The following is an 18,631-nucleotide window of genomic DNA, read 5'->3' as shown; positions in this document are numbered from 1 at the left end:
ATATCGTTGAAATTCAGCATGTGACTTAGCAACTACAACTGCACTTCTACGCCAAATTTGGCAACAATCGATTGGAAAATGGGCCTCTAAATTAAATATTCCCACGACACATTCAGTAGAAATGTTAAATTCACACCAAACATTTATACTTCGCAACTATTGTTCGCCAACGCATATAAGGCATTCGCTGCTTTATCCAAGGTCCGCGATTTTACTCGGAATGTGAGAGGGGCTAAGACCTTCATAGCAGAGAATCCGAGAAACTTTCGGGGGTGGGGTACCATTGTTTCTGGTTAAAATATCAGCACAAAGAAACAATGCAATTAATATGGATCTAAATGCTTAAATGCGAAAATCTATGATGCTAGAAAATTAGGAAGAATCCCCATCAGTGAGTAGGAATTGCACCTTAGTGCACTTTTAATAAGCTCTTTTAACTTACAGGAACTACCTGGCACTTTTGAAATTTATAAAATTATAAAACATTTCTCATTTTTACAGTTTGATGTAAACAACAGTATTGCCTGGTATTCTTTTTTTATATCATGTTAGAACATGATGTTGTTTTGGTTAGGGGATTTTGAAGCTCGAAATCGCATAGGCGATGAATATTGAAGCTCGAAATCGCGTAGGCAATGAATAAAGCATAAATGGCAATTTTCATCATCATCTTTTAATCGCATTTATTTTTTACCTGCTTTTACCAGTATTGTATTATTATGTATGCTTCTTTGAAAGCAGATGCGTTTTTAAAAAGTTGACCTGCTTTTACCAGTATTGCTTTATTATTACGCATGCTTCTTTGACAGCAGACGCGTTTTTAAAAGGTTGACGTAGAGCTATGACATCATAGCTGTTATTTCCTCTCAAAATCGGTCGAACTCCAAGTTTGCTTGCCAGCTAGAAAAGTTGAAAATGAAAGTTAAAAAAAATTTATATATAAATAAATAATATAATGAGAGAGAGAGAAGTCTCGTGATTGTTTCAAACCGGTTTAAACTGGCTAATGACTTAAATTAATTAAAACAAATAATGACTTAAAAATAATAATGTTCTCACCTGATAACTTGAAATTTGAGATCGTAGATTTAATTAATTTTTTTTTCATATATGGCTTACTTTTAGTCTTCCTTCCTTTCAAGCTAAAAAAGGTAATATTCTTGAAATGTAAGAGTTTTAATAAATATTATATAATTATTAATTATGCAGTAAGTATTTTTAACAAAACGATAATAATTATAGTAAAAATAGATATGCATGTGAAATTCATAATTTAATCTTTTTGTTTTCGCTGTTTTCTTCATTTTTTTTTACTTAATTGTTTTCTGAGGGGGAAAAAAACACACATTTTGATTGGCTTATTCGGAAGATTAAATTTGTTTATATTCATTCCTTTTCTAAATTGATGTAGACTGATAAACAATTAATTCGAAGATATTTGACACAAGATACACATTCTATTAGTCTAAAAATTCGAATTAAAAAATAGCATCTATAACGAATACAGCAAGAGAAAACAACAAATTATTAAATTAAAAATGGCAAGAAAGATTCAATTTTAAAACTTTACAATGTAATGCATAATTAATAAAGTAATGCACAATTAATAAAGTAATGCACAATTAATAAATGGTAAGCAATTTCAATAAAGTAATAGTAAAAATTGGAATTTTTAAAATAATTTTAACAGTAAATTCAACAAATAAATCGAATTATAATAAAGAATAAGTTATTTTATCAAAGAAACAATATGCAGCATTTTAAGTATAGGGATTTCCTAATAAAACTTCAAAATAAATATTACACTTTCACCTAACATTTTTGAAGATTTAAAGGAGAAAATGGGACACATTTTTTTTTTAATTGAATACATTATTCCAAATCCTTGAATGATTGAAAGGATTTGCATAAAACATTCGAATAAGTTAAATTCTAATGTAAGAAAAGAATGAAATATTTATTTAAAACTACTGAACATATGTGTTTAATTAATTTTTGTTTTCATTAATGATTCATTTTCCGCACTTAAAAATTTTCCCTTTTTCTAATTTTCTTGCTTTCCTATAAACTTAAGGAACGAAAGAAATGCTCACTGTTGGGATTGCATAATATTTTAACGAACAAAATACGGGCTGAAGTTAAAGTGTTAACGGCTATGAAAATTCCATGCTAAAAGCTATACTTTCACAAACCACTTAAAAGGATGCCGCTAATGCTTTTGGGTCTGCGGACCACCCTTTAAGAATCTGACTATTAAAAATCACAAACAGTAGTATAGTCTAAAAATTCCCGCTTCCGGGGGTAATAAGAAAACAATCATTATTTGTGAACAATAATCAATGTTTAGCGAAAACGATTTAAAAGCTCGATGCACCCTGGTCACCTGCATCATTCCCTCCGCGCACCTTAAAAAGGTATCCAGTTTCTATTCCTCCCTATTTCCAAGAATATTGTACTACATTCCACTAAATGGTACCTTCCATTCAAGCATTCCTGGCTTATGTTCTTCCCCTCCCCCCATTTATCTCCTGCCACTGATACTACCCTAAGAATATTCTCCCTTTTACAGGTGTGGATGTGTGTGCAGTTGGCGAGATCGGACATTCGCCAAGAAAACCCACGTGTGTCCCATCACTCAAATAGGGGTTTCTTGATAGACATGGTCATTCCGCAGACTGCTTGGCGCCTGTGACTACGAATTTCCCTACAGCCCGATTCGAAACGGAAACTTGAAGGATTAAACGTCACTCACAATTTTATTTTTGGTGTGAAGGGATAACTACGAAACAGAACAGTTTGTTATGAAGTGGCTGAAAAACTGGACGGCAGTTTGGATCGCCTGCATCATTTGTTTGTTAATTTGTTCTGCAGTCGAAGCAAAAAAGAGCAAGAACCGAGTAAGTACTATTTCATATTCTTTCATTATTATAAATTTAGTTTCTTGTGTTTTAAGAGAATGTGTTTATTTAGGTCAATTTCAGTATAGATATATCTGTAGGTCATTAGGAAACTGGTTTGTTGAAACTTTTTATTGATGAAGATAAAAGGTAGACCATATAAAATAGGCAATTCCCGGCAATACACTTTTCCCATCTAAAGTTTCAAAATTAAATGTTTTTATATCAATTTTGGTTTAAACTGTATTATATAAGTAGCTTTAAGTAATAAATTTTGACAAAGAGAACTAACGAAACTCTTAATTGCAGAGCACTTTAAAAAAAAAAATGATTTCAGTATACCCTATATAAATTCACAACTGAAATTTAAAAGTAATTTTAAATGAAATAGCAATAAAAAAATGACTATACCTTTCTTAAACAATCTAAATAATAATATGATCAGTATATTTTTAAATTAAAAAACCACCACATCTTTCTTAGAATTATAAAATAATATGCCATAAAACTGCAAATTGTAATTAACTAGCTATAATACTAGAACAACGTTCCAAAATTAATTTAAACAATACTTTATTTTAATTTGAATGAGTTCGATTATAATCAAATGAAATGATAAAATAACTTTCAAAATACTGCAAAAAAAAAAAAAAAAAGTATGCTCAGCGACAGTCATCGACTGCTTACTTTGCCTTTTTAATATTTCGCCCCTGGGTATAGGCATTATTTCTTCAAATCAAATAATTTTTTGTATATTTTTGTTATAAATCGTGAGCTACATTTAATCCTTATTTGTATATGTAAAACCGAATTGCACTGAATATTTAAATCTATGTCGCTCAAAAGAAGATTTTAAAATGAGGTTATATCAACTTATGTTCAATTTTATGATTGCTCACGTGGCGGCAATTTAGTTTTTGAATCTATTATGGAAATGCTCTAGAAAAAGTCAAGGCAATGCGAAACAAAGTGAAAAAAAAATCAGGCTATAATGCATTTAATTCATATATTATTGTCGCATGATAAAGTAACTGCGCATGCCATATGGCTGTCACATTGAGAAATGTTTTTGGTAATTTATCTTTTAGCATTAATTTTAAAACAATATTAATAAGAATAATTGTAAAGGGAGCAATTTAAATTTCTTAAATAAAATATTCGGGTAAAAGGGCGAACTTTTTAAGTTAGATAATAAAAAAATTATCAATTCTTCATGTAAAAAAAAGATAATATTTTAAAGATCATGAATGGGTCCTCAGTAGATTCACCTTCTTCCAGAGAAACATATTTTCCAGATGTGAATTTAAGACTCTTTGGTCTTTTCTTTTGGAGATTATATAATAACCCCTTTAAGCCTAATATGGAAAAATTATATTGGATAAATTATACTGATAAATGTGTAAAGAAAAGTTGTAGTTATGTCATTGTGTATTATGTTAAAGAATCTAGATAATAATTTTCTAAAACTTTTTTCTGATATGTTACATTTTTTTTTTTTTTTTTGGAAAAAATCTTTTGAAAGCTTACGAGTTGGATATTAATAAAGGAATATTATCTTAAATTGAACGGGGAAAAATTTAGAACTAATATGCACAATTTAGCAATTGAATTTTTCTTTTTTAAACAGCGTGAATTTCTTTACTATTTTTACTCACAAATTTCGGAAAACCCAAAGGAAATTTTGGTAAAATCTACAACTGAGGAAGTCTTGTTCTTAAATAATGAATGTTGACTGCTTGGTTTTTTCAGAAATGTCTAAAACCTCTGCAAGCCTGAACAGAATTTTGTTAATGCTAGAAAATACTCGAAATGTCAGCAAAAAAAAGTTTGGGTTTTTGTTAAGGTTGCTCTTATAGTTGCAATATATTTTCTTCTAAAAAGGTGGAAAAGAATGAACATAAAATAAAGCACCTTTATTACCTTTCTTTTTAAAAGAAGTGGAGTCATAAAATTGTTAGTATTTCATTCCTGAAAGTAATTTCCTCTTTCAAAGGAAAGTTTCCGAGTAATGCTAAAAATATAGCTATGTTGACTGTTGTGATTTCATAAAATATGTTTTGTATTAAGTTCCTTGTTTTTAGAAAGCCTACGGCGATTTAAGATAATATCAAGTCATTTGTAATTCTTTTTGCTAACACGGAATAACAAAACTTGTTCACGAACTCGTTCTAAAATGTTGATTTTTCTTACTTTTTCACATTTTGTTAAACAGAAAGGTTTGTTTATCTTAAACTACACGATTTCACAGAATTTATTTAGAGTACTGAAGATTTGAAATTTGCCGATTATTGCAAACAATATTTATTTTAATTTGTTTATATATAATTTGAAAAAATATTTAATTTTGTACTGAACGTATGAGAGCATGGAAAACAGAGCTACTTTAAATCCAAAGAAAGGATGAAGAGAATTTACACAAATAGTAATACAAAGTTCTTTTAAGGTCATTCAGTTCATGCAAATACAGCATTTATATTCTTCTTTTTTCAATTATACAGGATGAGTACAAATGATGGAACCGATTTTTAAAAATATTTTCGAAACTACTGCTCATATTACAATAAATGATATACACGAAAAAGAAATATATCAAGTTTTTTTCAGTTACAAATATTCGATGTGTGACCCTCTTGTCACACGGCATACGTCCAATCTGTAATCCAGTTCGTTCCAAACATTTTGTAGCATTTTTCTTTTTTTGTCTGTTAGATTTTGTCTTTGACATAACCCCACAAAAAGAAATCATTGAGACAAGACATTGTTTTTGTACCACTAATGTCGAAAACACTGCCAGAACTTTCAGAACACATTTGTGCAGCATTCAGAACCATTGACAGAGTGATGCTACAAAATGTTTGGAACGAACTGGATTACAGATTGGACGTCTACCGTGTAACAAGAGTCATACATCAAACAGTTGTAACTAAAAAAAAAAACTTGGTATATTTCTCTTTAAATTCATGTATCGCTTATTGTAGTACGTGCAGTAGTTTCGAAAATGATTTTTTAAAATCGGGTCCATTATTTGTAATCACCCTATATTTGCGAGTTTATTTTTGACAGGTAATCCGTCTTAAGCTTATCACAGGAAATCGATTCATTTCATTAGCATTTGAAACAGAATTCCAAGATTATTAGTGAATAGAAGGGGGTTGGAATAGACTAAATCGTGGCACGTGGTCCTTTCACACTGGTCAATTGTTCTGTCACTACCCGCTGCAGCATTTTTCCCCACTGGATTATAGATTCACTGTCAACAGATTAGCAGAGGACGTTAACTTAGTGAACCAATTACTAACTTCCTTGAATTGCTAAGATAAACAGAAGCTGAAATTTCTTCGGCGAAATGCAACTTCCTCAGAGACTGTTGTAATTTTGATCCTTTTTAAAGGATCTAAGAAAATTCAAATTTTGTTCGGAAGCTGTTGGCTTTAGAAATTTTTTGGGGCTTTACAATAATTTGTTGCTTTTCTTTTTTTCTTTTTTCTTAATTTTTTAAAATAATTTGTCGCTTTTCATAGTTTTGAATATTTTCCATTTATAATTTTGCAAACTTTAAAAAAATAAAAAAAATACCGATTTTAGAAATTTTCCCCTTTTTTTATTCTTGCATAATTTGTCGTTTTTTTTTCGTTTTGTTTCCACATATGTTCCATAATTTATAGAGCACTTATGTTATTTCGTTTATTGCATCTCGTTTCAATCGTTCAAACTCGTTTTATTATTTTTTTTTTTAATATAGTTTTGTAGTAAGAAGGTTTATGTCCACTTTCCTCTCTTCTCCTGCCTCTGCCAAAGTCTTGTGGTCCATACTATTTTGTGTTAAAAATTTCTTACAGTGCATTGAGGGAAACACAGCTTCTGCTGTCATCTCCCTTTTTATGTGGTTGAATTTGTCTAAAAATTATTGATTATTAAAAAAAACAAAAAAACAGAGAAGATGGATAAATAACATGCAAAACATGCACAAATTTCCGCTATTTTTGAATTTTATGTAAATAACAAAATGCCTTCTTTAGGAGTTTAAACAATTTTATATTAAATTTAATAATAGCTTATTGTTTTTCATTAATTAATCCTTGTGGATAATGAAAATATTTAAAAATAATATTAGTAATATTTCATCATAGTTGTTGGGTCTAATAAATAGCTAAGTGACACAATCGAGGTCTAAAACCCTAATTTCGAATTCGGAAATTCGCATATAGACTGCCTCTTCTTTTTTCTTCCTGCATATGAAATCGTCTACTTTGATGTCAAATCATTAACTCTGTGGCCAGATTTTATGACAGTATCTTGGACTGTTATTGTCGCCAGCGGCTGTCTCCGAGTAAGCGCAGCTGTAAGCAAAAGGTAGGGAAATAAAACGACCGCAGTGTGTGAAAGTGCTGTAAAAGTATTTCTCACAGAAGGGGGTGAAAATGGGTGAATAGGTAGGAAAAGGAGGAGCCTTGAAGGATAGTTCCCATACTTCTTTCTGTCTTGTGTGGTGGAATTCATTCACAAAATTTGAGCATTTTTTTTCCAGGCGTTTTGTGGTTTCTATTTCTTACATCTTTTTCCGACTGTAGTACTGAATATAATAAATTTCTTTGATTAAAAGTGACCAGAATGGGCAGATATTTACACGCATACATGCTCACCACACTGAGAAGAATTGTATCAGTTAGTGGAAAACTGATCCGTTTTAATAAAAATTTCAACTTAATTGAAGCGTATTAAAAGTTAAAATGAATATAAGCTAAATAAGTTTCAAATGAGTAACGCTATCTTAAAATACTTGTTCATAGTGTCATAAGAGTTGTCTTTTAATAGGTCGTCACTAAATTTCAATGCCAGAAACTATATATTTCACTTACTGTGGTGCTGAAAACTTATTCTAAACTGTATATTAGCTCGACGTGTCTAGAAATACCAGATTCTTGCACCAGAAAACGCAATCAACAAATCTTAAACCGTATACTTAAGCATTCATAACATTATACGACATAAATTGTTCCATCGTTTATTTAAAATGAACCAAATTCGCTAAGGGGTTAACTGTTTGTTGGCCTGTACTTCGATAGAATATAAACGATATAATTAAAAAAAAAAACAGTGATTTAAGTATATGAAATTTGGTATATGATTTTGTGACTACATTTGTAGTCCTGCGTCAAATTTTGGTTTTCATCAGTCAGAGATGACATCCAAAATACGCCAAATTTCTGATCTTTATACAGTTTGCCAGTGGCGTACGGTTAAGAATGCACTGGTGCATTTATTAGAGAATATGCGAGTAGGTTGTGGGAAAACCACTCCTGCTGTTATATCATATGTTAGGCTTTTCTGAGAAATTCGAATGTTTTTTGAGAACCATCGACGTAAGCATTTTTGGGAAACGTCAGCGTAAGCAGCACTTTGCAAGTTTTTAACATAATGAGAAAAAAATGAAAAACTAAATATTGTAAAGATAAACTTGGTTTGCCAATTTAAAATGTTTTTTTATTATTATATCTTCATTTTAAGTGAGCAAGCAATATTTTAAATGTAAATGATAAATTATGTCGAGTAGAAATAAGGATTTCATTTATTTTCATGTGAGTTATCTATACGGAACCAACCTCAAAGATCATTTCAATGTTTTTCCTTATCTAAGCTCTTAATTAATGTATCTTCTTGAACTTACATGAAAGACATGTTTTCTCGATTACTTACAAAATGGTTTTGGATATTTCGGTTTTACTGATAAATTAATTTTAGGGTTAGTCGAAAATCAATACTTTTTGTCGCCTTAAAGAAAGAAGAAATGGTAAAATTGATTATAAAAAAATTAGCAATCATAACTTAGATTTTTTTAATTTTATCTAGAAGAACTCACCATTACAGGTATAATCCCCAGCTCTATCGCAAACTGCAGTGAGGATATTTAACAAATATTTTCCTTTTTTAACAGTTTCTTTATGTCTACAAAACCATTTCCGGAAGACTTGTGCTTTTCACTTCTGAAAAATATCAATGTGTGGACCTCTAAAAATTCAATTTTCAAAAAAGTGGGTCGAAATATTTAAAAGTTTGGGAGCTCCTGGTATATTTGAATCTATAGTGTTTCCATCCCATGTTGCTCCTTCTGTGAATCGTTTTAAAGCCCTTCCATTCTGCCCTGATGAGATGTTTGGAATACCTGCAGGCAGTGTGAGTGAGTAATGGTCCCTTAACTGCAGGGGGAGGGGGCGATCCGCGGTTGACCAAATGCAGGTGCCATTATACATATCACAGGTGCCGCTTTTTTTCGGCTGCAAATTAATTCGAGTGTCGCAAAGAACTGCCGCTCTTTGCTGTCCACCACAAAATAAATTCAATTTTTCCGGGCATCTTAATTTTTTTTTCTTCAATGCACTTAAAAAAATTTTTTTTCTTGGTTAAGTGCGATGAAAATTAATTAACAATGGTTTCAAATTTAAATCTGTTCTGCGCTACATAAAAATTTCTGTCAAAATTTTCCAAAATGATATAAAAAAAGATTAACAATAAGCTATTGCAGTTAGCATTGTACGATCCAGTATCCTCAAGCTCATGAAAAAGATCCAAGGCATTGCTGAATCAAAGGCAACGGATGCTTTCCCATTATTATCGAAAGATAGCATTAAAACAAAATAGATATGATTCTGAATCCTTTATTTTTCAAGATTATTTCTATTTAAGCAAATAATAAAAAGCGACAATTAGCAATCCGCCTTTTTTATCGATAACTATTCTATTCATTTCACAATACAATAATTTTTTTTTTTTTATGTTCTTAAAATTAAATCAACTTAAAAAAATTCTTAGAGATCTGTTTTTCAAGTTGCAAATCTGCTTCCACTATAAATCTCTTCTGTAGAGTGGTTGTTTGCATAGGTCAAATATTTTCCTGTTAGTGATACGAAAGTCTGCTCCCCCCCCCCCTCCTTCTCTCCATCTCATGTATCCTCGACATCTGACCGCGATTGAAAATGATGAGCACCGTCCGAAAATGTACCTACATCTAGCTTCAAAACGGGACGTAAGCAACTAAAAAATGGAAAATATGTTATTCGGAACAATAGCAAATTTTCTTAAAATGCCTTTAAAGCCGTGAAGGCTTATCTTAAATCTTATTTATTATGTCATATTTATTTGAAGCATATTATTCCTTTATAATCTATCCTAATAATTCAATGCTTTATTCATAACTAAGAAAAGTAGTAATTGATAATTGTGTTTAATTTTTCAATAATTTTATTATTTTTGTGGAGGAATTAAGAAAATAAATAAATGAAAACGATTATATTTCTATAAAATTATTAGAATAAAAAATGAATTATTAATATGTTGATTAAGTTGAAGATATGTCGACAAGTGAAATTAAATTGACTAGTAATTGAAATAGTGGCTCGTAATGCGCACTGCTTGGAACCTCAAAATCCATAAATCCAGGGCCGGATTTAGAGCTGTAGGGGTTCTTAGGCAATGCAAGTCTCAAGGATTATCTTTTTCCTTCTCTTATTTAATCTACCGAATATATTTTTATGAATTTTAATTTATGTAAGTAGTTTAATGAAGCAAATTCTGATAAATAAACTGACAAAGTCTTTAATTATGTGTCCGTTTCGGGAGAGTGGATTTCAATATTTCCCATAAAAAAGAAGTTCTTCATTAAATTTTAAAAGAAATAAAATTAATTTTTGAACAAATCCAAATACTATTTAATTATAGAATAAATAGTATAGTTAATTATAGAATAATACTTTAAAAAATATTATAAAGTATATATTTTAAATACACCGCTACATAAGAATCGATATCTTTTATAAATTTTATACGCAATATAAATTTGTAAAAGATAATCAGTTAGCATTGTTAGATTAACGTTAAGGATAATTGATTTTAATTTGAACCATTTCAGCATAGTCTTATAAATTAAAGGAAAATATTAATACACTTAGAAAATATCGCAAATATTAAGTCAAAATTTCCTGGTCCTCCAATGCTGCAGTGACCGTAGACTAATATATTCTGTCAAATAATCCGACCAAGGACTACCTAAGTGCATCAGGGAAAATAGGTCATATTGTGAAGATACAAGCATTTGATTAAAGCGGTACTTTCAAATACAGCTCAGGATATAAAAGATGGATAAAGGAAAATTTGTAAGATATTTAGTGTGTGTTAATTATAAAATGGGATCTCTACCAGATACTTGCAGAACAATGCCAGGTTTTCAGGCGGCGGTCCGTAAATCAAAAGAACTGCGGCCTCTGTGATGAAATATATTAGTAGAGGAACTAACAAATTAACATACTTATGTTCCTTCGGTATGCCCATAATCTCCTCCGAGTGTTTGCTGTTGTTTTTTCGGTGACGCGGGGGTGTGCCGGTCCGGCTCCAGGATGTTGCGCCTGATGAATGCAAAACAAATTGTTTTTGGCGCGCGAATCCGGGGTCTCGAGCGTATTTGACCCCTTCTTGCGTTTACAAACAACAGGATGACGGACGTTTGGAGGGAGTGTCCAAGGACGACCGTTTTGGAATCCGGGTGAGAAAAACCTTTCATTTGAAATAAATTTCCTTCTGAATAGGAAAGTAACCGATACGGACTTCATTCCCGTGGGATTTCTCCATTAGTTAAATGGCTGGAATTATTTATTAGTCTGAATGACCGTATCACTGCTGTCAAGGCGATCGTCAATCATAATTTGCTCATTCCGAATACGGCCAAGTCCTCTATTTAACGATGTCTGTCACTCAGTTTAAAACTTCATTAAAAAGAAAATTTCTTAAATAGAAGTTTTTAAATTAAACGAGAACGAACGACCAAGACTGAAACGTAGCTATCTCAATTATTAAATTTACTACTTATCCGAAATAGTAAAAACGCTTGTAATTTGTTTTTGAATAAATTTATTATAAAAAGAACACTTTATAATAAAATGTTTCACACTTTTTTAAAGATTGGAACGCATTACCTGTGAAATTTTCTCAACACTATAATCCCTTTCATATTGACGACGTGATGAGTATTTCGACGGAGCACCTGGACTCGTAGGTCCTTAATCTCCGAAACCTTATAATATTTTAAGAATTTAACCTAGTATTTATGCTTTAAACCTAAGTACTTAATTGCCTGAATGGATAACTATTGATCTCTGTAAGGGAATTAATTATTTAAAAAAAAAGGATAACATACATAAAAATATTATAAAATTAAATACGATATAGAACTAATTAATTTTGATTAGACATCTTTTACCTGCTGTAGGCACGCCTTCGTCGAATCTGTCCGGTCCGGTTAGGTAGTCAGAGGGTTAATGATCATGACTTTCCTTATTAGCCCTGATACGGGCATGTACGGTCAATGTTCATTAATTTCCCTTTCATATTGTTATTCCTTTTGAATTGTTAGTGTATCTTTTTGTAAAAGTATTTTTTATAACCCTTTCGTTATCCTTTTCATCTACCATTTCAATGTCTTCAAAACATTTCGCAATAATTTGCAACATGTCATCCTCTGTAGGAAATTCAGCTTTCACAGTGCCTTTATTAATGTGGAGAAAGAAAATTCTTACTTTCTTCAGAAAAATAAGCCCTAACAGTTCCCATATCTTTAGTAAACTGTTAATCCCCCCCCCTTTATCTGTAATATCTTACATATTGGATTAAATTCTATTAGCATTTTTTCTTGTGAAAGCTTTTTAAACATTCTATTCATCGTCGTTTTCATCACTCATTATAATGTCTTCAGTGCATATTCCTAAACATCATTCAGCAGCAGTATCTTCATCAACATTGAAAAAATTAGATACCCTTCTTTACATATCCTTTAACATCTTCCATATCTTTCAAATGTCGCCAGTTATCATTGAAAGAAGAATTTCTTTATATAGAAATTTATATTCAGTTATGTGAAATATAAATATTACATAAGTGTCAAATTAAATGCGAAGTCATGATTCTGTAGAGATTTTCGCTAATTAGTAAGCTTCATTATATAGCAGTTCTTTAAGACTTATGTATTTTCATTGAACTAATTTGTTGTAAAGCAGAGGGTTATTTGCTAATTATAGAAAAAACACTGCTATTCAGAAAACTTTTGGTTTTTATTACATATCTTAGAACAGCGTTTCTCAACCTTTCAGTATTCGTGGTCCAGTTTTCAATCATAATTTTCATCGCGCCCCCCGCTTACAATAAAATATATACAACAATAATGTATATTGAGTATTTTGGATTCTGTTTTTAAATTTTTAACTAACTACCAAAACAAGAGTAAAAGTGAGCCAACGTTGGCGAGAAACCATATCTTCCATTTTGGACAAGCGGGCGGTGAACAGATGAAGCGAATGAAAGCGGAGAAAATTGAAATATTATATTTGAAATGAAATCCAAACAGGGAGATAGCGTAAAAGAATATGAAAGTAAAGGAAAGTTAACCTAGACGGGGTGAGCTAAATTTAGAAATTGGGAATACATTTTTTCGAATAATAAAAAAAATAAAACAGAAGCATGACAAAACAAAAGTGAAAAAATAAGCAATATTTGTGGAAGGGAATCCACAAGACCGATGCCGTCTCGAGCATGCACGGAGCAAATGCTTTCTCATAGGAAGAAGGAAAATGTTCGATAACGCAAGTTTCGATTCCAGCCAGTCTCATTCGAGTCGATCCTTTTATCGCTATAAAATCTATCGTGAATGTGTATATTATATATGTTTTCGTGTTAATTGCAATTCACCATATTAAATATTCACGGCAGCAGATTTATGCAGACTCATGGATAAATTTTTAAGTGGAAGTAAGCAAGCATCAGACAATAGTCAAGCATCAACAAGTACACAGAAGAGCGTGGTTCCGAAGATAAAATCAAGGTAATATTCTCAAGAATACTTAAATTTTGGGTTTACCAGTACTGAAGTAAATGAAGAAGGAAGGACCCTGTGTATTATTTGCTCAAAAATGTTAGCCACAGATAACATGAAACCTAATAAACTTAAACGACATTTGGAAAAGCTTCATAGTGAGTGCGTCAACAAACCCAGAAAATTTTTCGAATTAAAATTAAAATCATATAAAAAGCAAAAATCATTTTTTAAAGAAACTTTGTCTGTGAATAAAAAAGCTTTAATTGCATTTTACAAAGTTCATATAAAATATTGGTGAAGAGCTTATTCTGCCAGCAGCAATTGAGATCGTAGAAACTATGTTTGGAGATATTTTTTCAAAACAATTACAGTCCATACCTCTTTCAAATAATACTGTTGCTCGTCGAATTGGTGATATAGCTGAAGATGTACAGTGTCAGGTTTTCTCGAAGTTGCGTGACAAATTGTTTTCAATACAACTTGACGAAGCAATAGATAGTAATAAAGAATGCTCATTTAATTCCTATGTTCGAATTTGTGATAATATGTAAGTAGTAGAAAAACTTTTCTGCAAACCAATAGAACTCAAAACATCAGCGTTCGCATTAGTTGCTATTTTAAATGATTTTATGAACGAGGCAAACATAGAATGGAAAAATTGCGTCGGAATATGCACCGATGGTGCTCGTTCAATGTCCGGAAGATTCCAAGGTATACAAACGCTTGTAAAACAAAAAATCGCCTTAATGCACACATTGCATGATCCACAGAGAAGCTTTGGCTTCGAAAGAAATGAGTCCTGGTTTGAATATTGTGTTAACTACGGTTGTAACCGTAGTAAATTATATAAAAATGAGACCCCTGAGATCAAGAATCTTTCCAGCACTTTGTAAAGACATGTGTTCAGTACATTCAGCGTTATTATTTTATTGCGAGGCAAGATGGTCATGACGTGGGAAATTTTTTCAACGTGTTTATGAATTCGTTAAAAGAAGAAATTGCCCTTCTCCTAGAAGCAGAAAACAGAAAGGAGGTCGAGAATTTTCGCGATTGTTTATTTGTGATGAAATTGAGGTACTTGGTTGACATATTGGAGAAATTAATTATCTTCAAGTCCAAGGTGCAAATACACATATGTTGGATACGAGTGATAAAGTTAATGCTTTTTGTGGAAAATTGGAATTGTGGAGCAGAAATTTAAAGCAAAAAATCTAACAATGTTTGCAAATGTGGATGATTGTACTAAAACTGATAAGGCTGAAGAAGAACATGTAAAAGTTGTTTTGTAACCATTGAAAGTCATTTAACCATGCTGACAAACTTAAGAAGTATTTTCATGCTGACGACAAACTGATAGCAAGTTACGAGTGGATTAGGGACCCATTTCATAAGACTTCCAAAAGACTCTCAATTGATGAGGAAGAAAAATTCATAGAATTCACGAAAAGTGGCGAAACTAAAAGACAATTTAGTAATAAATCACTATTTGAATTTTGGGCAGGAGTAAGGATGATTTTTCTGCACCAAAAATAAGGACATTTCACATTCTATTACCATTCAACATCCTACCTTTGTGAAACTGGATTTTCTGCTGTGGCTTCTTTGAAGACAAAATATAGAAACAGAACTGAGAGTGGCTATTTCTAATATTAAGCCTTCCTTCGAAAAACTTTGCTCTGCAAGACAGGCCCAAGGAAGTCACAAATAATTATTAAATTTGCTTTTAATTTAGTATGTTTTGATTAAGTAAGTTATGATTTAGTAAGTTGTTTTACTTTAATAAGTTATTAAATACGTCGAAATGTATTTTGTTTTCTATGTGTATGTGAGCTTTCCTTTCAGTCAGTTAATCAATTTTTTAAAATAATATTTTCTCTTGGATATTCCTGCGCCCCCCTTCTAGTGTGCTCGCGCCCTCCTAGGGGGGCGCGCCCCACAGGTTGAGAATCGCTGTCTTAGAAGCTATTTGAAAGAAGACAAAAAAAAAAAAAAAAAAGATAAAACTTGATACAATAATGTTTTAGATCATCCTATTTAAATTTTGTGTATTTCTAGTGAAATATTTTTAATTTATGAATTTAATAACTGTATAATATACATTTATATTTTTAAAAATGCATCATTTTTCTCTTTTTTTTTAATTTCTTTAATATAAAATAAGAATTATTGCGAAAGATATGCTGAAATGGCAATAAATGTCGTTAAAAAATGAGTATAATTTAACATTAAATTCGCTAAAATTTTAATTGTTCATAACCCGTCAATGTTTTCTCAAATTTATAGTACGATATCTGTTTTCGAAATCTTTAAATCTGGAAAATTTGGATAAATATTCCAGATTAGATGTCCTATTTTAAAAAAGAAAAGTGAGTTTCTATGAATCTAAATATGAAGGCAACCCCTTGCATAAGAAAAATGTTTCCTACATTTACAGAGAGCAGCGACAGGCATTTACAATTATATTGTGCGTTAATTAGTTTCGGAATAATAAGAAGTGTTTAGATATCTTTTTTACGGATTGTACCGTTGCTTTAGTCATAGATATTAAGTTTCACAATGGATAAGTTGATCAGATTTAAAAATGATTAATTTTTTCTTTGATCTCCAGGAAATCACATGAAATTTCATGTTTTTATGACAAAAAAAAGTGACCCACAGATAGAGTGATAACAGAACCAACGATGTAATTGAATCTATAATAGAATAAACAACCCTCCCCATCTTTTTTTTTTTTTTTTTTGCCAGGTCCATATTTTTTCAGTTTACTCCAAATTTATGAAATGACAGAGGGGAGTTTCATTGGAATCTGAAACGGCTAACTAATATTCTAACAAATGGGCCCCCATACCTCCTAAGGCTTGTCCTTTCCACGGTCATAATCATAATTCCAAAACTGATATTTTCAGACATGGTGAGCTAAAAAGAAAACCGACTAAATTGATAAAAATCTGCAAGACGAATCTTTCGACTGTTACCACGTTCTTTGTATCCTCCAAATACGAGAAAATAAAATAATTTTTAGCATATGAAGATTAGACAGCACTTGCAACTAGTAAACTGAAGACCGATGATGTCCTTGAGAAGATGTCATCGCACTTTCTTCAGCCCAACGATGGCCGCGGGCAAGGACGGAATTTGTATTGGCATCACGCAGTCAGCAGGCCCTTTGCACTGCCCCAACCCATTCGGGGAGGAGGTATGAATAGTTCCGCTTTCCGCCCTCGACCTACCTGTATTCCCGCTCGAGAAAATGATGAATCGAGCTCTGCCAAGCTCCGAGTTATCGGGCCTACCAGTGGAAATGGACCACAGCGGGGAGTGACAATTATAGGGATGGGAAATGAGGTTTCACTTACCGAGGAATTGAGAGATTAATTTACTGGGGGCTGTCTTTTTAGGGCTTATAAATTTTTCAAGAAAGAAAGGAGAAAGCAATGTTTTATATGGGACGTCTTTCTATTTGTTTTCCAGAGAAGTTACAGCACATAATATGCAGTTACCAGCCTTTTAATGTAGAGATCCAGAACTGTATGCGCACCTGAAGTGCTGGAATTATTTGTCTCCCCCCCCCATCAATATATATAATCGATCATCGCTGTCTGCAATTCTGGACAGAAAAATTTCCCTAGCCTTTTTCTCTGTACCCATAATAGGATGCGAAATCCCAACTTCTGTTTTAGCATCCATCCAGAGAGATTTTTTTAAATGTTTATATTGACCAATTTATCAACGTGTGAATGAACCTTAGCAGGAATAAATAGCATAGATCAAATAAATGAGCTCTGCAATTTTTATTATTTCATGTTTATATGACGGAAACCAAACTGTAAGTAATTGATAATATTTTCTTTCACAGTTTTAATTTTGTATTAGGCATTGTATTTCCGTCTGTTTGTCGATCACTATTCATTTCAATCTGATTTTACTGATTATTTTTTGAGAGTTCGTAATCATTATGGATTGAGAAGATTCCTTTTCAAGAGAGCAAAGCTTCTAATACTAATATGTTAACATCTAAAGTGCACTGCAAATAATATGTTAATATGCATGAGATTATCTTTTACAACTTTCGTTACTTCATCTACGACATTCGTATTTGGAATGTTGTTCACGATATGAATGCCATAGATGGATAACTGAACGTCTAGAGTAACATAATCTTCTAATTTAATTAATAATTTGGATTCTTAGTCAAATTTATTAATATGATTCATTAAAATCAATGTCAGATTTAATCTTAAGAAGTAAGCTTGCATTAGCAAGACAGAATAAACATATCGCAAGCAATTGTTAATACTCACTTCAAAACGAAAATTTGAAAAGAAATAAATGATATACTTCTTAATTATTTGATAATTGTATTGCTTTATATTTGACTATTATTTTATTATTTTCATTTTGTCAATACAAAATTTCTAAATTTTATCCCTTCTTTAAATAATTGGAGGGAAGTTCTCCAATCAGATCTATTTTAAATACGATATTCTAATACATTTTTTTAATACAACTATTTTAAAACGCTTTTAAAACTCTCTAGAAGGAATTCTTAAATTAGAAGCCTCCCGTTTTATCTTAAAAGATTTGCGTCATTTTTAAAACTTTTTGCTAGTTCATTCAACTGCCTCGACGAAAGTGGTGATTTTTGACTTTTACGATTGGCCTACATACTTTTAAAATGTTCAACAAAATTGCTTATAGACTATCCTGTGATCTATTCATATACTCTTGATCTGGGTACATTTGACAATTAACACTCACCATGCACTTGTTTTGTTTAAATTATGGATAATGAGTTTGATTCGACATTCAAACTAAAAAATCTCTGCCTTTATATTTTATTCGGTATATTTGAAAATTAAAATTATTCTAAACGCAA

At 31.4% G+C, this 18,631-nt stretch overlaps 1 protein-coding gene across 3 annotated transcripts in view; it reads left to right on the top strand.

Moving 5' to 3' along the window:
* LOC129976153 (plasma kallikrein-like) overlaps window positions 1-18,631 on the top strand; it is a 40,243-nt gene that overhangs the window by 10,971 nt on the left and 10,641 nt on the right. For all 3 annotated transcript variants that reach the window (XM_056089592.1, XM_056089598.1, XM_056089585.1), the window contains exon 2: window positions 2,570-2,897. In XM_056089592.1, coding sequence (XP_055945567.1) covers window positions 2,802-2,897 — 96 coding nt within the window. In that variant the 5' untranslated portion in view covers window positions 2,570-2,801. The remainder of the gene's footprint in view (window positions 1-2,569; window positions 2,898-18,631) is intronic.

This window comes from Argiope bruennichi, chromosome 1, assembly GCF_947563725.1.
Source record: "Argiope bruennichi chromosome 1, qqArgBrue1.1, whole genome shotgun sequence".
Taxonomy (NCBI): domain Eukaryota; kingdom Metazoa; phylum Arthropoda; class Arachnida; order Araneae; family Araneidae; genus Argiope; species Argiope bruennichi.
Note: the sequence above shows the minus strand (reverse complement) of the source record. Positions and strands in the feature narration are given on the sequence as shown.